The 21,684-nt window shown below is 41.9% G+C and overlaps 1 protein-coding gene across 2 annotated transcripts in view; it reads right to left on the bottom strand.

Moving 5' to 3' along the window:
- GIPC2 (GIPC PDZ domain containing family member 2) overlaps positions 1–20,120 on the bottom strand; it is an 86,806-nt gene extending 66,686 nt beyond the window's left edge. For both annotated transcript variants that reach the window (XM_044238527.1, XM_044238528.1), the window contains exon 1: positions 19,840–20,120. In XM_044238527.1, the coding sequence (XP_044094462.1) occupies positions 19,840–20,079 (240 nt within the window). In that variant the 5' untranslated portion in view covers positions 20,080–20,120. The remainder of the gene's footprint in view (positions 1–19,839) is intronic.
- Between the last annotated feature and the right edge of the window lie 1,564 nt (positions 20,121–21,684).

Here is a 21,684-nt window from a genome sequence, read left to right as displayed (position 1 = left end):
TACACATTATATAAAAAAAGTCAAAACATTCAGTTGAATATTATCTTATTCTTTAAATCCAAACTTATTCACTACAAGTAAATACAAGCACCTAACTACCCCATTAGGTCTTCTATGGTAGTTTTGCCCATACTGAAATCCATATTTGTTTCTAATATTAGAGTTAAGGGGCACCAGGGTGGCTCAGTTGGTTAAGCATCTGATTCTTGATTTCAGCTCACTCAGGTCATGATCTCAGGGTAATGAGATCAAACCCTGCATGGGGCTCCACACTTGTGGGGAGTCTGCTGGAGAGTCTCTCTCTCCCCCTCTGCCCCTCCCCATCCCCTACAGGCATGTGTGCATGCTCACTCTAAAAATAAATATTAGATTTAATATAATTTTTTCAATTATGTGTATAGGTTGGTAAAATTTTATTTCAGAGTAATAAAAAGGGTGTTACTTCAAGTCCAACAAGGTTAAGAACCACCGTATAAAAGGAAAAGGTATGGGCTTTGGGACCAGACAAACCTAAGATCAAAGACATCCCATGACTTGAATAGTTTACTTTTGCTCTGAGCTCCAGTTGCCTCATCTATGGATTGTAGCCATCTCTAAGGCTCTGGGTAGGAACTGTCATTTCCCATAGGATGGCATGGGTTAAGTGGTAAGGGTAGATATTCAACAAAAATTCCCTTCTCAGTTCAAGATATATTTCCCTTTCCCCCACACATCTCCACATAAAGACAGGAAAATGAAGACAGGAATGGGGAAGTATAAAGAAAACAGAAGAAAGTAACAGGAATCATGACCAGCCCCTAATACCCAGCCACACCCAGAACAACTTGTTAGTACCAAATGTGAGAAGCCACAAGAAGTTAAATTAAGATTCTGGCCCTGGGTCATCAAGGACATAGTGTTAATGCCAATCACAGAAACTACTACTATATTAATGCAGTATGTGGATATGTGAGTTGTCTCAAGAATAGAAACAAAATTATCATTTCCTCAGCCTTGTTACTGTATATCTCTTTAAGGCCTCATAAATTTAACACTACATTTTAAGAATCTGTGACTTTTATAGATGGAGATGATCTACAAGATTATCCTGGATTTTAGCCATTAAAAAAAAAAAGAGTTGAGGGGTACACAGCTGTCTCAGCCTGTAGAGCAAGTGACTCAATCTTGGGGGTCATGAGTTCAAGCCCTATGATGGAGGTAAGGTTTACTTAATAAAATGAAAACAGTAGTAGTAGTCAAAAGAGAGAGAAACAGTTGAAACTGTTCCTCTACATGTTCTTTATTTCCAGGGGAAATTTTTTTTTTTAAGATTCTATTTATTTATTTAACAAAGAGAGACCACAAGTAGGCAGAGAGGCAGGCAGAGAGAGAGAGAGAGGAGGAAGCAGGCTCCCCACCGAGCAGAGAGCCCAATTCGGGACCCGATCCCGGGACGCGAGACCACGACCCGAGCCGAAGGCAGCAGCTCAACCCACTGAGCCACCTAGGCGCCCCGGAAAATTTTTTTTTAATAGAATAGCAAAAACACTTTTTAAATGCTTGAATTCTTGAATCTCTTAACCACCACTTATGGATGGCCATAGATTTCTAAAAAACAAATATTCTATCATTGATAGATAGAATCATAGATCCCTTCTGGCCTTTCACTTATCTCTAGTAGCCACAAGACCTCCTTGCTATTAGTCATGCCCAGCGTGAAGCCTACCATAAATAAATAAATAAATAAATAGTAATTCTATTATCTGGGGGCACCTGGGTGGCTCAGTCAGTCAAGTGTCAGACTTTTGATTTCAGTTCAGGCCGTTATCTCAGTGTTGTGAGATCCAGGCTTGCACTGTACATGGAGCCTGCTTAAGATTCTCTCTCTTCCCCTCCTCTACTCACATGGATGTGCCCAAGTGCACTCTTGCTCTCAAAAATAAATAAAAGTCAAAGGAAAGGCTTATCCTCACAGATATGCATGTACTTCCACACATACACACACAAATTCATAGAGTATTTTTCTGTAAAGATAGTCAAGAAAGTGTCCACAACAGATGCTTCTGGGGAAGAAGACTACGGAATGGTGGCTCTGGGTGACCCACTTCCCCTCCCTGCCCCCGCCTTATCTTTATCACGTGCATCTATTATATTTCAAGTAAACAAAAAAATCTTTAAAAAAATAAAGTCAGTTTTTAAAGTAGTTTCTACACCCAATGTGGGGCTCAAACCCACAACCGCAAGATAAAGAGTTGCATGCTCCACTGACAGAGCTAGTCAGGCACCTCTGAAAACTGGTTTTAAATAACAGTATTTACTATGTAGCTCCCCTGTGGACTTCTGCTTTACAGAGAATAATTTCTGCTAGTAGATTCAGTGAAAGAATGAAACAAAATTAAAAAAGACCGTGCACCTGGGTGGCTCAGTGGGTTAAGCCGCTGCCTTCGGCTCAGGTCATGATCTCAGGGTCCTGGGATCGAGTCCCGCATCGGGCTCTCTGCTCGGCAGGGAGCCTGCTTCCTCCTCTCTCTCTGCCTGCCTCTCCGTCTACTTGTGATTTCTCTCTGTCAAATAAATAAATAAAATCTTTAAAAAAAAAATTTAAAAAGACCACTTCCCTTTGGTCAAATATTATGGATACTCTTAACTGAAAGGCAACATGCAGAGTTAGGAAAAGGAGGACCTAAGAGGTAGGGTGTGATTAATAACACTAAGAGGAAGGCAAGACTAGACACACTGTATTAGAAATAAATGGTACAAATTGATCATAACTATCCTGCTTATATCCAAACAGTCTGAGGCAACTACAAAAGAACTTGTGTGATATCACCATCCCAAATTTCCAAGCAATATATTTGAGGCCACGAAACCAAAAAATATACCCTAAATTCTAAAATTTTAAGTTTATATTACTGCACCTTACTGAATCATCTACATGGAATTCTATTTTCTGAAATGGAGTTCAAAACACTTCATTTTTTTATTTATTTATCTAACAGGGAGCACTATTAGTGTTTCTGTCTTGTGCTCTCTGTCCAGAACTTCTTTAACAAGAAGGAAATGGTCTCTAAATGGTCATTTAAATATACCAGTGTCTCTTCAATTTCTAGGATTTCTATAGTGCAACCACTTGCAAAGCAGACAGAACTTTTGCTGTTTTGTTTAGAATTTTAAAAATGTAAAGAAAGAAAGAAAGAAAAAGAAAGCCTCTTGCTTGAAGTCTTGTTTATTGCTTCATTACTACACTTTGCTATATAGTTACAGTTTTGCATTTGTGAAATCAAAATGACATGCTAGGTATATACATTAAGCAGTAAATATACACATGACTCAGTACTCTGAGGCTTTACCATAACTTTCTCAGTCACATTCCAGCTCCCCTTTCTTTGATCTCCACCTACCTTATCCCCATCTGTATATTTGGTGTCTCTGGCAACATTCTTCATTCTCTACCTTGCATTATCAGCATATGTATACTTGTCTTAGTTGCCCTTGTTACCACCACACCTGTACATTGTTAGCCCCAGGAAATGGCACTTAGTAACCTTTGTGTGTATTTTAATACTTTGTACATAAAGAGAACACTTTTATTATGTTTAGTTAGCCAGCATATAGCACATCATTAGTTTTTGATGTAGTGTTCAATGACTCATTAGTTGCATTTAACACCCAGTGCTCATCACAACACATGCCCCCCTTAATACCCCATATTCCCACCTGCTCCCTTCTGTAACCCTCAGTCTGTTTCCCAAAGCACAGAGTTTCTCATGGTTTGTCTCCCTCTCTGATTTCTTCCCATTTTTTCCTCCCTTACCCTGTGGTCTTCTGTGCTATTCTTTATGTTCCACATATGAGTGAAAACATATGATAATTGTGTTTCTCTGCTTATTTCACTTAGCATAATCCCCTCCAGTTCTACCCATGTCAATGCAAATCATGAGTATTCATCCATTCTGATGGTTGAGTAATATTCCACTGTATATATGAACTACATCTTTATTCATCTATGGAAGGACATCTCGACTCCTTCAGCAGTTCGGCTATTGTGGACATTGCTGCTATGAACATTGGGGTACATGTGCCCCTCTTTTCACATCTGTATCTTTGGGGTAAATCTTTTTGAGTACACAAGCTCTGGAGAAACATTCAAGCTGAAAATCACTTTGGATCTCCTCATTTAACCCAATGATTGCCAAACACGTATCTACCAATAATACATGACAGGTCAGCTGCCCAGGGATATCAGGGAACTGCAAAAATCATAATATTCAGGTCCCAGCCCAAATTTATAGAAGTGGAGCCCAGAAACCAGGGTTCTTTTAAAAAGGTTGCAAGGTGATTCTGGGATGCATCCAGGTTTAGGAATCACTGGTCTAGTCTACCCAGTCCATATTACATATGAAGAAACTATAGTCCAATGAGATGGAAGACTTGCCCAACGTTGAATAGCAAAGTGAACAGAACAGCAAAAAGATCAGCAGAGGACAATGATGAAATGGAAACTATCTGGCCAAGTTCTTCAGAATGAAATAAAAGATAAGCATTAACTAGATCATCATCAGAGAACCTTTCTATCACTGAACATAACAACTGACAAAGAGCTTTTTTAAAGCATATGTAAGGTTTTTTTTAAAATATGTACCTTAGAATATTGGCCTAAGGGATATTGTGCAGGTAAAAGAAAAGGGGGGGGGGTTCCACAGTCAAATAAATGTAAGGAATGAAAAACACCAAACTTTTTAAATTTTTAGTGGACTTCTTAGGGCCTTTAACATAAAATTATGAGTCTACAAGATAACATTTCCCAGTTATGCAAAAGCTGAGGCTTTGTAAAATAATTTTTAAGAGATTAGTATTCCTTGGAACACATTTTAGAAAATTCTTTTTTTTTTAAGATTTTTATTATTTTATTTATTTGAGAGAGAGAGACAGTGAGAGAGAGCATGAGCGAGGAGAAGGTCAGAGGGAGAAGCAGACTCCCCATGGAGCTGGGAGCCTGATGTGGGACTCGATCCCGGGACTCCAGGATCACGCCCTGAGCCGGAGGCAGTCGTTTAACCAACTGCGCCACCCAGGCGTCCCCATTTTAGAAAATTCTAGCTCAACCAAAAACTAGATAAGTTTCTTATCTTTGAACTGAACTCAACTGGAGAAAGGCCTTTATGTTCCAAGGTCAAGCACAATACTGGACTCATAGTAAGTGCTCAGGTAGATGGACTCCTTCAGCAAATATTGGTTAAAAGTAATCAGGCATGTGTTGTTTAGTTGGCAAAGAAGTTAAAAAGTTGGAATACAATGAAACCCCACTCAACTCCATAATTATAAAAGCATCTGATATATACCTGCCATTGATCTGTATGTTCACAAAAATTATTTCATTTATACCTTACAATCTTTTATGGTGACTCCTATCAACACTATTTTACAGGGGAGGAACAGAAACAGAAACCAGTAATTTGCCCAAAGTCTCACAGATAATAAGTGGCACTCCCAAACACAGCTATATGGGCATTCAATGCTTCTAGACAAGGGAGAGCTTAAGAGTACAAGCACAGAGGAGTGAAGAGTAGCCACCTCACAGAGGGTTGTCCAGAAAAAAGTATACACATGCTTATATTTTCATCCTCCTTAGCAAAGCCTCTAGGTCCCTTTTTCTTAAAATGCAAGAAATATGGATGTAAAAAAGAATCCTACTTTGTAAGAACTCAGAGAATAGGCCAACAAATGCCCAATGTACTCAGTCTGGCTGGTATTGGTCATGGACTCAAGAGGTATCCATCTCATAGGCAGGAGGACTGGACTATCAACTCCATAAGGGTAGGGATTATGACCTGCTTTTGTTCACCTATATATATCAAGATCTGAAGGAGTGACTGGCAAAGTCAATAATCAAAAAGCCTTCTAATCAAACTGAACAGTCCTAATATGTATATCTTCTATTTTAAAACTATTATACTCTCTTGCTATAAATTCATAACATATACAAACGAGGAAAATATGTATTTTTATATGAGAAACACCTCTCATTAAAGGGCATCAACCAAAGTACTCGGTTCTCTATACAATAGCAGGAAGAATACCTCCCCAGAGGTTTCTTTTGAAGAATTAAAATCCTTGCAACATTCCAATGTGGAAAGGAATCCATCTGGCTCTGCCAAGTGCACTGCTAGCAAGATTTATCTGAGATAAAGGGCACCCAAAGAGTTCTAGACATATATTCAAATGATTGTAGAAAGACACCATTGCTTCGCTGTACAGACAACAGAAACAGAACATAGAAGCGGCTTTTCAAAATAGACTAGATTCTATTCCAGGAGGAATATTGAGGCCATCCGCAAAGATAAAAATGTATTTATTTTCCCTATGGGTTTCATTAATTTAACCAGTAAAAATTTTAACTATTTTTTTATATGGTCTCATGGTTTGGGGTGGGGGACTGGGAATCAAACATCATCTGCTTAAGTCCTAAGATACAACTATCAATTTACAAGAAACAAAATGACCGGATGAGAAGCTATACCACAGGGCGCAATCAGCAAAATACAAGCTGAAAAATTACACAGAATAAATTATTTGGCTTCTTCAACAAATACATTGGAAGGGGAAAATAGAGAATGAAAGGAACCATACATTTAAAAGAGACTCACACGACATTTAAAAGCAGCCAAAATTAGATTATGGTGTTTAGGAAAGCACATTTAGGGGATAAAACTTTTTTTAAGGGATAATTACCATAAGTCAGGATAGTGATTACTTGTTGGGGACAGATAGGAGAAGGTATTTAGAAGGTTCTGGGTTGGCTGGCAAGGACTATCTTCTGACATGAGTGTGGTAACAAGGATGTTCAACTTATCCATGAAGTTGTACATTTGTTTTAAATGCCTTTATCTACCTGTTCTATATTTAATAAAAATTTAAATGAAGATTAAAAATATATTGTCAAGGGGCGCCTGGATGGCTCAGTGGGTTAAAGCCTCTGCCTTTGGCTCAGGTCATGATCCCAGGGTCCTGGGATCGAGCCCCGCATTGGGCTCTCTGCTCAGCAGGGAGCCTGCTTCCTTGGCTCTCTCTGCCTGCCTCTCTGCTGACTTGTGCTCTCTGTGTGTCAAACAAATAAATAAAATCTTTTAAAATATATATATATTGTCAAGTGCTGATAACTGTTGAAGCTGGGCACCTGGGAGGTAGCGCACTCTTTTCTTTTGCATGTATTTAAGTTTCTCCATAATAAAAATTTAAAAATGAAAAAAAAAATTACTTCATACTAACTGCTAGTACCTGCCTAGAGCAGCTCTCAATCTTATGGAAAAGACAGACAGTAAGTCAACAGTTACCATTCAGTTTGTAAGAGTTATGGAAGCTCAGAGGAGAGAAAAGAAACCTTGAGTAGGGGGGTGCAGATGGGGGCAGACGGGTTTGGGGGGAGCTTGGGGTAGCAACTCCTGAGTATAAGTAAAAGTCCTTTAATTAAACAAGGAGGTTCTTAGACTGAAGTGGTTCTAATACCTCAGCAGCCTATGTAACCAAACCAAAATCTAAGCCTCTAAATGCCTCTGGGTTAAGAATAAAAAAACCTAGAGACAACTAATTACAGTAATGCAAACATTAGTTTCCACATCTCCTCTACAAAAACCTTGCCTCTAGTTCCTGTCTGTGGAACACTTCTAATCACTTCTGGTTTGGCACTGCTCAATTCCAGTAGATTTTGCTCAAGTACCCTTAAGATTTTTAATATACCTCAGTTCATCTTTTAACGCAGTTAATAGGGAAGGAGAAGGGGAAAGATTCCCAGGTACCCAGAAAAACAATGTATAAATATCAAAGGAGGAGGGATTGGGGTGGGGGGTCCCTGGCTGGCTCAGCTGGGAACATTCCTGATCTTCCAACTCTTGATCTTGGGGTTGTGAGTTCGAGCCCCATGCTGGGTGTAAAGCTTAATTAAAAAAATAAAATGCACTGGTACCCCAACCAGGTGGTGGGTATTATAGAGGGCACAGCTTGCATGGAGCACTGGGTGTGGTGAAAAAATAATGAATAATGTTTTTCTGAAAATAAATAAATTGGAAAAAAATAAAATGCACTAAAAAAGTCAGAGGGAACTGAAAATAGTTTGATAGTCTGGACAGGCCATGGAAGAGATCTACCATTCCCCTAATTAAAGTAGTCTTCGGAATACCTGTCATGCCCACAATCCTCTCCAGCGTGACTCCTTAAGTACCGCTCACCCGCTTTTGTTCCACATGCCTTACAGGCTGGACCAGAGATGAGCCCCTGGTCCACAGGCTCACAGGTCCTGTCCTACCTGTTCTGTACACAGACTTGCCAACACAGAGACTCACTCTCAGGGAGTCTGAATTTGAGATACAATGGGGCACAGAAAGTAGAGCAGTAACAAAACAAAGACACAGATGAGACAACAGGACATAAAAGGAGCAAAATCAAAAGGATAAGAGGCATTCATCAGTCAAGAAGAGATGTGGGGGGAGAGGGAGAGAGAAAGAGAAGCTGAAATGGAAGGTGAAGGACAGACTTGCTCTTGCTTCTTCAAAGTCTAAAGCTACTGCTTTCACCTGGACAGCATGAATGATCCTACAGTTGTGCATGGAAAGGGACTACCCACCTACAGAAGCTGTCCTGAGCTTCTTTACCTTCCTATACATCCTGATACAAACACATACATACAAATTGCCTAAGGTAATCTGAGTGTTCCATCTCTTGCAATCTGCAAGAGCCTTCCATGTCCACTCAGAATGGGAGTGGTGGGAGAGAGTGAAAGAAGCCAGAGGCTAGCTATCAGCCTCTGACATAGCACGCTAGGAGTGGTTGGCCTCTGCCCAGGGTTTCAGACTTTACTCTAGGATTGTTCACGTGCTAACTTCAGGGGATTTCCAGCAAAAGTCAACAGTTTTATTCATTTCTTATCTTCCTGAGAGCAATGAGGTCTACAAGGCAGCTGCTTAGACTCTCCCACTTCTCAAAATAAGTTAGTGATTTTTGTTTCCAGTTTTTAATCTAAAAATGAAGCTTTAAGGAAAAAAAAATGATGCCCATGAGGGATAGCAAACATAATGATCGTAATATTAGAATTCGTCAGATGGTACTTTACAATTCCAGAAAATACTATCATTTTCAACTTACAAACATTTGCAAGACAAACATAGCAAATGAATGGTAAATTGTATTTCTACTTTATATAAACAGAAGTCAGTGATCATTCCACTGCTGAAAAACATTTGAGTTCTTTTCATTGCTTACAGAATAAAATCTATACAGTTCAAGGATGTTTATAGTCTCACCATCTCCATCTTCAGCTCCTACTGTATCCACCATTCAGTCATTTATTTATCAGACTTCCATGGGGCAGCTAACCCATCTAGCTACTGTAAAGACAGGACTTAAGAAAAGAAACAAAAAGAAAAGAAAAGAAAAAGAAAAAGTCCAAGTCCTCCGTCCCCCAACCATCCTGGGAGAGAGAAGAGAGGAATAACTAAATTCAACTCAGTGTGCTAATGCTAGGCTAAAATCATGCAACAGTGGATATTATAACTAATCTAGACTGAGAGATTCACAAGGAAGGCTTCTTGGAAGAGGTGGCAGTTAAGACTGGAAAGGTGAATAGGAGCTACCAGAAATGAGAAGGCTTAGTTAGTTAAACATCCAACTCAATCTCAACTCAAGTCTTGAACTCGGGGTCATGAGTTCAAGCCCACAACCAGCATGGAGCCTACTTTAAAAAAATGAGAACAGTATGAGAAAGGGCACAGAGAAAGAGGGGATGGTTAGAATGTATGAGAAAAGGCACAGAGAAAGAGGGAATGGTTAGAAAAGGAGATCGGAGGAGCAGGCACAGGACAAAACTCAAGAGGGAGGAATAGGAGACATTGTTTAGCTACTGGGGGTTATTTGTTAAGTTCTTTTGTCTGAATATTTGTGTTTCCCTCTAAAATCAAATGTTGAATCCCCACAGGTGACAGCATTATTAGGTAGGGCCTTTGGAAGTTGCTTAAGCCGGAGGGTAGAACTTGTGAATGGAATCAGTGCCTTACCAGAAGTTCCAGAGAGATTACCAGCCCCTCCCCACCATGTGGGGACACAGCAAGAAGGTGCCAACAATGAACCAGGAAAGGGCATTACCAGAAGGTGATCATGCACCAGGCTCTAGAAATGTTAGCAATAAATTTGTGTTGTTTAAAAGCTATCCAGACAGTGATTTTGTTATAGCAGCCAACAAGGAATAAGACCGGAAGTAATTGGGAGCTCTGAAGGTTTCTAATAGGTATGCTCAGACCATCAAAATATTAAAATAGAAGATGGGCAGGATCAGGAAAATCATATCAGGGTGCTTCTTTAGAGGCACCATTGTAATAATCCAACAATAACAACTGTCAACGCCCTCCAGCCAAGGATCACTAGGATTTCTCACCTCTAGTTTACTGTTCCTAGCATCAAGGGAGACAGCATGTCATGGAGAACCACAGAGGGGTCTGAGTAAGGGGATGCTAGAAAGGACTTGGGGGGGCGGGGGGGAGAAAGAAAGGATTTGGGAGTACGTGCAAGGAAACATGGGTTTGCCCTGGATAGGTTAGCATCAGGAGGTGGGGCAATTCTAGGACTATCTTAGTAAGGTGGGAGAAGTTTATCAAAGCTAAATGCTAGGATTATGGAAGGAACAGCAGTGATTTTATCAGTCACCTGGTCTGGGGGAAAAGAGGTGCGAATCTGGTCATTTTTGAGGTGTGAACAATGTTCATGTTTTGGTTTCTGTCCAGACAGGATTCCAGAGTGATGTTTTTGGTTTCTGTTAAGATTTTTAAGTTTTATTTAGGTAATCTCAATGTGGGGCTCAGACTCACAGTCCTGAGATCAAGAGTCACATGCTCTTCGAACTGAGCCAGCCAGGCACCGCAAGATTTTCTTTTCAAGTAATCTTTACACACAACTTGGGGCTTGTACTTACAGCCTCAAGATCAAGAGTCACATGCTCTTCCAATTGAGCCAGCCAGGCACCCCCAGGGTAGTCTTACTTTTGACCTGCCCCATCAGTCACAGAGTGATCTTATCTGATTTTGATGTTCTATGATACCATTTATGCCCAAAAGGAGAACGCCAACTTCTACCTGTGAGTGTCAACCAGCTCCCAGATGGCCGGTGCTGATTTTCTCACTCTTACACTCTTTTATTCAGTTCTGTTGGGCTTGTTTCACAGTTCTCATAGCTCAATGGTAAAAATTCACACTGGATTCCCAAATTCCTTCATTTGGTATGTTTGTTGTTGTTCCTGAGAGGGACCATATGCAAGTCAGTGAAGCTCATTTTGCTCTAGTCTTCCTGGATTTCGCATTTGTGAAGCAGAAAGGCATGGTTCCACTAGCCAGTTAGCTGCATTGCTGGGAAATGATAAAGTCCACAGTCCAGTTCATGTTCTCCAGAAGTGCCACATAAGTACAGAATATTGACTTTCACAAGAGCTCAGTGCAGATGCCAGCAACTTGGAAACAAAAGGAAGCAGTTTCTGGGAACTTTTACAAGGCAGCTCCCCGTACACTATTTCAGCTAGGAAGCAATTCTGCTTGTAAACAGAGTCTCCAACTTCATAATTTCTGCAATTTTTAGAGACACAAGAAATGCACAAAAATCTTCATTTCCATACTTTCTAGTCAGTGTCCATACTTCACCCTCTTTCTCCCCATCCCTTCAAAGTACAAATGATGCTCCTCATTCCTACCACCATCAAAAGCTAGTCTTTCTAATACTATGTTGAACAAGAGTGGTGAAAGTGGGCATCCTTGTCTTGTTCCTGATCTCAATGGGAAGGCTGCAAGCTTTTTCCCATTGAGGATGATATTTGCTGTGGGTCTTTCATAGATAGATTTGATGAGGTTCAGGAATGTTCCCTCTATCCCTATACTTTGAAGCGTTTTAATCAGGAACGGATGTTGGATTTTGTCAAATGCTTTTTCTGCATCAATTGAGAGGACCATGTGGTTCTTCTCTCTTCTCATATTAATTTGTTGTATCACATTGATTGATTTACGAATGTTGAACCATCCTTGTAGCCCAGGGATGAATCCCACCTGATCATGGTGGATAATCTTTTTAATGTGTTGTTGGATCCTGTTGGCTAGGATCTTGTTGAGAATCTTAGCATCCATATTCATCAGTGATATTGGTCTGAAATTCTCCTTTTTGGTATGGTCCTTGCCTGGTTTGGGGATCAGGGTAATGCTGGCTTCATAGAAAGAGTCTGGAAGTTTTCCTTCTGCTTCAATTTTTTGAAACAGCTTCAGGAGAATAGGTGTTATTTCTTCTTGGAAGGTTTGGTAGAATTCCCCAGGGAATCCATCAGGTCCTGGGCTCTTGTTTTTTGGGAGATTTTTGATCACTGCTTCAATCTCGTTATTAGATATCGGTCTATTCAGGTTGTCGATTTCTTCCTGGTTCAATTTTGGTAGTTTATATTTTTCCAGGAATGCATCCATTTCATCTAGGTTGCTGAGCTTATTGGCATATAACTGTTCGTAATAACTTCTGATGATTGTTTCTACTTCCTTGGCTTTAGTTGTGATCTCTCCCTTTTCATTCATAATTTTATGAATTTGGGATTTCTCTCTTTTCTTTCGGATTAGTGTAGCCAGTGGCTTATCGATCTTATTGATTCTTTCAAAAAACCAGCTTCTAGTTTCATTGATATGTTCTACTGTATCTCTGGTTTCTCCCTCATTCTTGTTCAACATAGTATTAGAAGTCCTAGCAACAGCAATCAGACAACAGAGAGAAATAAAAGGTATCCAAATTGGTAATGAAGAAGTCAAACTCTCTCTCTTCGCAGATGACATGATTCTTTATATGGAAAACCCAAAAGACTCCACCCCCAAGCTACTAGAACTTATACAGCAATTCAGCAGGGTGGCAGGATACAAAGTCAATGTGCAGAAATCAGTGGCTTTCTTATACAATAACAATGAAAATACAGAAAGGGAAATTAGAGAATCGATTCCATTTACTATAGCACCAAGAACCATAAGATACCTGGGAATAAACCTAACTAAAGAGGTAAAGGATCTATACTTGAGGAACTATAGAACACTCATGAAAGAAATTGAAGAAGACACAAAAAGATGGAAGACCATTCCATGCTCTTGGATCGGAAGAATAAACATTGTTAAAATGTCTATACTGCCTAGAGCAATCTATACTTTTAATGCCATTCCGATCAAAATTCCACCGGCATTCTTCAAAGAGCTGGAGCAAATAATCCTAAAATTTGTATGGAATCAGAAGAGACCCCGAATCGCTAAGGAAATGTTGAAAAACAAAAATAAAGCTGGCGGCATCACCTTACCTGATTTCAAGCTTTATTACAAAGCTGTGATCACCAAGACAGCATGGTACTGGCATAAAAACAGACACATAGACCAATGGAACAGAGTAGAGAGCCCTGATATGGACCCTCAACTCTATGGTCAATTAATCTTCGACAAAACAGGAAAAAATATACAGTGGAAAAAAGACAGTCTCTTCAATAAATGGTGCTGGGAAAACTGGACAGCTATATGTAGAAGAATGAAACTCGACCATTCTCTTACACCGTACACAAAGATCAACTCAAAATGGATAAAAGACCTCAACATGAGACAGGAATCTATCAGAATCTTAGAGGAGAACATAGGCAGTAATCTCTTTGATATCAGCCACAGCAACTTCTTTCAAGATACGTCTCCAAAGGCAAAGGAAACAAAAGCGAAAATAAACTTCTGGGACTTCATCAAAATCAAAAGCTTCTGCACAGCAAAGGAAACAGTCAAAAAAACAAAGAGGCAACCCACGGAATGGGAGAAGATATTTGCAAATGACAGTACAGACAAAAGGTTGATATCCAGGATCTATAATGAACTCCTCAAACTCAACCCACACGAAACAGACAAACACATCAAAAAATGGGCAGAAGATATGAACAGACACTTCTCCAATCAAGAAATACAAATGGCTATCAGACACATGAAAAAATGCTCATCATCATTAGCCCTCAGGGAGATTCAAATTAAAACCACATTGAGATATCACCTTACACCAGTTAGAATGGCCAAAATTAACAAAACAGGAAACAACGTGTTGGAGAGGATGTGGAGAAAGGGGAACCCTCTTACACTGTTGGTGGGAATGCAAGTTGGTGCAGCCTCTTCGGAGAACAGTGTGGAGATTCCTCAAGAAATTAAAAATAGAGCTTCCCTACGACCCTGCAATTGCACTCCTGGGTATTTACCCCAAAGATACAGATGTCGTGAAAAGAAGGGCCATCTGTACCCCAATGTTTATAGCAGCAATGGCCACAGTCGCCAAACTATGGAAAGAACCAAGATGCCCTTCAACAGATGAATGGATAAGGAAGATGTGGTCCATATACACTATGGAGTATTGTGCCTCCATCAGAAAGGACAAATATCCAACTTTTGTAGCAACATGGACGGGACTGGAAGAGATTATGCTGAGTGAAATCAGTCAAGCAGAGACAGTCAATTATCATATGGTTTCACTCATTTGTGGAGCATAACCAATAGCATGGAGGACAAGGGGCATTAGAGAGTAGTAGGGAATTTGGGTAAATTGGAAGGGGAGATGAACCATGAGAGACTATGGACTCTGAAAAACAGTCTGAGGGGTTTGAAGTGGCGGGGGGGTGAGAGGTTGGGGTACCAGGTGGTGGGTATTATAGAGGGCACGGCTTGCATGGAGCACTGGGTGTGGTGAAAAAATAATGAATACTGTTTTTCTGAAAATAAATAAATTGGGAAAAAAAAAAAGCTAGTCTTTCTTCACACAGCAGTAGGAAAAGTTAACATCTACAAAAGATATCATTATTGTGGGGCACCTGGGTGTCTCAGTAGGTTAAGCCTTTGCCTTCAGCTCAGGACATGATCTCAGGGTTCTGGGATAGAGCCCCGCATTTGGCTCCCTGCTCAGCGGGGAGCCTGCTTCTCCTCTCTCTGCCTGCCTCTCTGCCTACTTGTGATCTCTGTCAAATAAATAAAATCTTTAAAAAAAAAAAAAGATATCATTATTGTAACTGGTACTAAAGCTGCATACTGAAGCTACAGGATTTTAACTACTGTGTGAAGATTTTTTAAATTCAATGAATACTTGAGCTCCAATCAAGTTTTAGGTAGAGTTCTAGGCCCTTTGGGGCTGTACCAGTTAAAAAAAAAAAAAAAAGACAAAATCCTTGCCTTTGTGGAGCTTATATTCTACTACATGGGAGAAGAAAAAGACAAATCAGTTACATATACATAGGATGTGAGTATGTTATGCAGGAAAATTAAGTGAGGAGGGGAATTTTAAATGGGACGATCAGTACCAGCCAGAGAAGGTGATATTCAAGTAGTCTTAAAGAAGGAACTGCATTCTGCAGGAAGAAGTTCTGGTAAAGACAAGAGCCCCAAGGCTCCAGAGTTCAAGGAATGGCTAGGAGGCCAGACTGGCTGGAACAGGAGGAATAAGAGTATTAGAGAGGCAACATGGCCTGTAGCCCATTGTAAGATTTTGGCTTTTGCTGTAAGTGAGATGGGGAGCTATTAGAGAGTTCTGATCAGATAGAAAAGATACAGGATAGGTCTCAGTGGAGACAGCAACTTGTGAGTTTTGCTAGAAAAAAGAGAAATAGCAGGAGATGGAGCAGGTGAAAAGGGAAGAGCTGTTTTGTTGAGAGAAATCACAGTATACCTTATTTATAAACTACTGTATATAAAGCTTGAAATTAAAAATCACAGTTCTCAAAATTAAAATCTGATCTTCCCAAGAATACTGGGTTTTTTTTGGACTGCTTTATGTATTGAGAAAGAAGAGGCTACATTTGCTTGAACCATTCAGTCAATGAACTAGTATTACACATACATAAACGAATACAACCAAGTCAAAGGAAATTTTAAGGATTTTATTTGTCAGAGAGAGTGAGCACACAAGCATGCACAAGCAGGGGGAGAGGCAGGATCCCCGACGAGCAAGGAGCCCAATGTGGGATTCCATCCCAGGGTCCTGGGATCATGACCTGAGCCAAAGTCAGACACTTAACCAACGGAGTCACCCAGGAATCCCAATAATTTCTTAAATCTTTAAAGACACCGAGCTTTCATTTCCTGGACATGTGAGGTATCGAACTACAAAATTGATTTTCTTTTTTTTTTTTTTTAAGATATTTTATTTATTTATTTGACAGAGATGACAAGTAGGCAGAGAGGCAGGCAGAGAGAGAGGAGGAATCAGGCTCCCTGCTGAGCAAAGAGCCCGACATGGGGCTCCATTCCAGGACTCTGGGATCATGACTTGAGCTGAAGGCAGCGTCTTTAACCCACTGAGCCACCCAGGCGCCCCCAAAACTGATTTTCTTAAAAGCTTGTTCGAATGACTGTTTTCTACAGTCTTTCCACATAATAGAGAACTAAGAAAACATGTCATGGCACCATCTACTGTCAATCACAGTGGTCACATATTCAGAATGCCCCTTCAGTAAATGTTACCACTAAAGCTCAAAGAGTGTAATGCTCAATTTCCTTGTATAACCTGAATATTTTAAAAAATGGTATCAAACTTTTGTAAAAGTGTCCCTGCACTTACAGAAATTAATTGCTCTTTTAACCAAGATTTACTTTGTTCTTTTTGCTGAATTGCTCATTTAGTGGTTTAGAAAAAAGTACCAGCTCAAAGGGATTTCTGCATAATTGGCCATCTGTTTCAACGTAATGATCACAGGCTGCACCCTGAAAGTAATTCAGAGCCTAGATTCAGTTTCCTTAGTTTCCTCCTTCAGGGACCTTGAAATAGGTGAAATCTGTAGTAGTTTCACAACAGCATTTTTTGAGGCAATATTTTTGTGGTGGGGTCTGAGGCTTTAATTGAAGAGACCCTTTGTTTTAAAAAAGTTTTCCTGGGTTTGTATTTGAAATTTGAATGCAGTTACCTAGAACCTCATAGCTGCAATGTAATGGACTTGGAACCAGGAAACCTGCATTCAAATTCTGACCCTGCCCCATACCTGCTCAGTGACTCTGGGCAAGCTTCTTAACTTCTCAGAGCCTCACTTAGCTTTATAAAGTGAAAAGAACCCCAGCCTCGGTGCTATGGTGAGGATGGAATGACCATGCTGCAGACTTACTTACATGCCTAGTACAGTCATGGGCACATTATGAACTCCCAGTATATCTGCCCCACCTGAAATCAGGTCAGGCCAAGCCCTTCCCTTTTCCTCTCCCCCTTAGGAAAGAAGGTTCAATTCTATACAGAGCTATTTATAATCCTAAAGCCACTGCTCTAGAAAAAAGGCAGGAATTCTGAGCTAATACTCTACTGAAACTATTAAAGAGGGGAAATTTGTTTTGTTCCCACTGACAGCTCAAAAGTTTATACCATAATTCCCCTTGCTGGGGGAATGACACGAGAAATGGTTTTAATAAGTTACTTGTTTCAAAATGACTATTGAAATATTTAGGACATACTATACTATGATGGCCAATATTTTATCTTGGATATGCTTAAATATTCTTAATCCAAATAGAAAACTTGCATTAATGTTGGTTACATGCATACGTATACCAATACATATATTTGGGGTTATAAAAATATATGAACTTTGATATAGCAGGATTATATTATCTCGGAATTTTATCTCCTAATTCAGTGTGTTGGAAAGTGAAAACACTGAAAATGTTTCCAGCTATCCCAGAGACCATGGAGAACTTGGAAAGCAATACAGAAGAGAAGTTCATGGAATTTGGAGTCAGAAAACAAAAAACAAACACACCTGAGTTTAAACCCAGGTTCTGCTACTTACTATGTATAATTTTGAAAAGTTTGTGAACCTCAAAGCCTGTTTCCTCTCTGAAGCAGTAATATCGATAATATTTTTCCCATATTAAGTGGATTGAATAAAGTCATGCACCTTGAACTCAGAAAATGAGGAGGGCTATTAACACAAAGCAACTAAATCTGGAGTCCCTGGTTATAGAAGAGACATTTAAAGTTGTCAGTTAAGTGTGTTAACAAGCTCACTTAGCTTAGAAAGCAGAATATTCAAATTTGAATAACATTCCAGATTTTTTCTTGCTAATTATGTGACCTTGGCCAAGACCCAATTACTTTGTACCTCAGCTCCTCACTTAACTGTTATGTATCGGTAACACTAGTTACAATTTGTTAAGCATGGACCATGTACCATGCAATCTCTTAAGTTTATTCATGAGCTCCAGTCTTTACAATCCTTCAAGGCAGACGTTCTCATTTGGGTTTTGTTTTTGCTGTTGTTTGTTTTTCAAGATTTTGTATTTCAAGATTAAGTAATCTCCACACCCAATGTGGGGCTCGAACTCACCAACCAGAGATCAAGAGTCACAGGCTCTACCAACCGAGCCAGCCAGGAACCCCCTTCTCATCTGTTTTATACATGGCTGAAAGTGAAGAAAGTTAAAGTTGTTCAAGACGACTCAGCCAGTAAGTGGTAGAACTTGGACTCACATCCAGGCTTAGGTGTCTCCAAATCCTGTCCTTGAGCTACCCAATGACCTACATGCACCTGCTTCTCCTTGAGAAAAGGACATTCATTAGTTCCATGAAAGTGCCTTTTGAATTGAAATGTCCTACAGGAGCATGAAATACTGTTACTACTCCAGGTCCACACAAATCATTCACAAAATGGATTTGTGATTTGCCCCTCAGTCCCGAGGAACCGTGAAAGAACAAAAGGTTACACTTCAAGCTCTCTCTCACCTCCTCCTCAGTTTTACTTGAGCAGACCTGATAAACAGCATCAAAGAACAGAAATCCAAGCGCAGCTCTGTGCCATTCCAAGGCAGCTCTCTACACTCCCTGGAGTCCGGGGCAACATCCCATGCTTTTCCTCCAGTGCGGACAAAAGACTTCCTTGGGCTAGCTTCTCCTGCATCTGCAGTTCGCTGGGGTAAGCACAGAGCAGTCCCGGGAACATCCGCACACCAGTGTGCTTTCCACATGGAACCGCAGCAAACTTCGGTTCCGGGCACGCATGCAGTCCATCTAACTACGGCGAGGTTCAGCCTCTTTTAAAGGACAGGGTGTAAAATTTAGAGCCGCTTTCCTCTCGGACCGTGTCGTTAACTCATCCCATGGAGTGAGCTCTAATTCTCTTCCGTTATGCACCCTTGGTATAATCAAATTCTTGGGGATACTACCAAAGGGGCTCTGGTGTTGGGCGCCAGACATCACACCTGAGGGGCTAAGGGGACCTCGGTGTGCTATCACCCAGCAGGCCCTTTTCTCTCCCTTCCTTAACCCGGGAGGTGCTACCCCCAGCAGAGGCAGGAAAGGGACGTCCAGGCGAAGCGGAGGGTGTTCCCTTGCCCAGTCAGCTCTGCACTCCGCGGAGGCGCTCCTGCCCGGAACGTCTAGGAACTCCAGGACAAGGGAAGCATACTCATTTGCATGAGGAAGAAAAGTCGCCCGGTTTCCCAGAAGTCACGGGCCCAGCGAACGCGACTTTCCGCGGTCCCGGACTTAACCTTTCATCTCACTTCGCCGGGGGCGCTGCAGGCAGACGCCGCGCCGCCCCTCCAGCCCCCGCCCGGTTTTTTTTTATTAAGAAGATTTTGTTTATTTATTTGACAGAGATCACAAGTAGGCAGAGAGGCAGGCAGAGAGAGAGGGAGGAGGAAGCAGGTTCTCCGCTGAGCAGAGAGCCCGACGTGGGACTCGATCCCAGGACCCTGAGATCAAGATCCGAGCTGAAGGCAGAGGCTTAACCACTGAGCCACCCAGGCGCCCCCAGCCCCCGCCGTTTAAGCCCGCGGGGCACGTGGGAGGGGCGGGGGGCGCGCGGCCGCCTGGGCGCCCAGCCCTTACCTCAGACGCCGAGATCCCGAACACTCCCGCGATCTTGGCGTAGAGCTCCTGGATGCAGGTGAAATTCTCCACTCGGCCGGTGGCGCTGCCGTGGGCCAGCTGCGTGTAGAAAACCAGCTTGCGTCTGGGAGGCGGGGGGTCCGGGAGGCCGCCGCCGCCCGCGCCCACCTGCTCGACTTTCACCAGCTGGGCGGCCTCCTTGGACTTGGCTTTCCCCTTTCTCCGGAGCCCCAGGGGCATCTTGCCGGGCCGAGGGCGGGGGCCCACCTGCACTGCCGACGGCGGCTGCCTCTCCCGCAGGATATCGCGGACTTTGAGCTCGGGCTCCCGGGCTCCGCGCAGGTGAAAGCCGCCGCTGGGCCAATGGCAGAGGTGCTTCTGCCCGGCCGCGCCAGGTCCGGGCCCCCTCCTCCGCCCGGAGGAGGGGCACCTGGACAGCAGCGGCCACCTGCCCTCCCTCCGGGGAGACCTGCAAAGAGGAAAAGTTGGGCCCGTTCCCGCATCTCATCTCCCCGGCTTCTCTCCTTGCCTTAAAAAAAGAAAAGAAGAGGCGGGGGGAAGGCTGTATTTCCGTAAAAGCCTCAAGATGCTGAAGCTACAGAACACGTCTTAGAATACAAACACGGTGGGCTTTCGGGCCTTTTCACGAATCTGAGGTAGGCGTTCACAAGGATGGGGCCACTGGGGATAGGGATTTAAGGAGAAGTCAACCTTCATCGGCCTTCTCCGCACCTCACACCCTGCATGGCGGATTTGGAAGGGGAAGTTTTGAGATTGGTGCCAGAGGACCCTGCTCCTTTTTCCACAGAGAAAATTGAAGCCATTCTGTTCAATGTGTGAGCTCCCTCAATTCCCCACCCCTGTGTATAACTACACCCACCACCCACCTTTTTTTTTAAATATTTTATTTATTTATTTGACAGACAGAGGTCACAAGTAGGCAGAGAGGCAGGCAGAGAGAGTGGGGGAAGCAGGCTCCCCACTGAGCAGAGAGCCCGATGCGGGGCTCGATCCCAGGACCCTGAGATCATGACCCGAGCCAAAGGCAGAGGATTAACCCACTGAGCCACCCAGGCGCCCCCCGTCTCCAAACTCTTAAGAAATCTCTTATTTGACCCTTGCACTGATCCCCTCACTCTTCTAGGATCTTTTTTATTTTTCAATTTCAGTATAATTAACAAATAGTGTTATGTTTCAGGTGTACAATATAGTGATTCAAACATTTTTAGGATCCCTATTTTTTTTCTTGAAGATTTTTATCTATTCATTTGACAAACAGAGATCACAAGTAGGCACAGAGAGAGAGGAGGAAGCAGGCTCCCGGAAGAACAGAGAGTCCGATGCGGGGCTCAATCCCAGCCGGAACCCTGGGACCATGACCTGAGCCAAAGGCAGAGGCCTCAACCCACTGAGCCACCCAGGCGCCCCAGGATTTCTCTTTTTAAGCTGTGGGCTCTTGCCTTTCTCCCCATCTGGTGCCACTCACTGGTGGTCAGAAGCCCAAATCTTTTACACTGTTTTCAAGTCCTACCTTTGCAGTGGCCTATAGCTACATCTTCACAACAAAACAAAAATAATTTTGAATTATAAGCTGCTTTTCGTCACTTCCCCCTTTGCTCTTAGGCTCCCTGTGATTAGACTTTACCGCCACACTCCACTGAAATTGCGTGTACTCTGATCACTTCTTAATCATCAGATATAATTAACTCTTTACAGTCTTGATCTTACTCGACCTTTTATAGCATCTGAGTGCATTGACCATTTCATTTTTAAAACATGCCTCTGTTTTGACATACCTCTCTCTCTCTCTGTGCTAACTGCTACTTTCCAGGAACTGTTTTCTCT

Source organism: Neovison vison, chromosome 2 (genome assembly GCF_020171115.1).
Source record: "Neovison vison isolate M4711 chromosome 2, ASM_NN_V1, whole genome shotgun sequence".
In the NCBI taxonomy this organism is placed as follows: domain Eukaryota; kingdom Metazoa; phylum Chordata; class Mammalia; order Carnivora; family Mustelidae; genus Neogale; species Neogale vison.
Note: the sequence above shows the minus strand (reverse complement) of the source record. Positions and strands in the feature narration are given on the sequence as shown.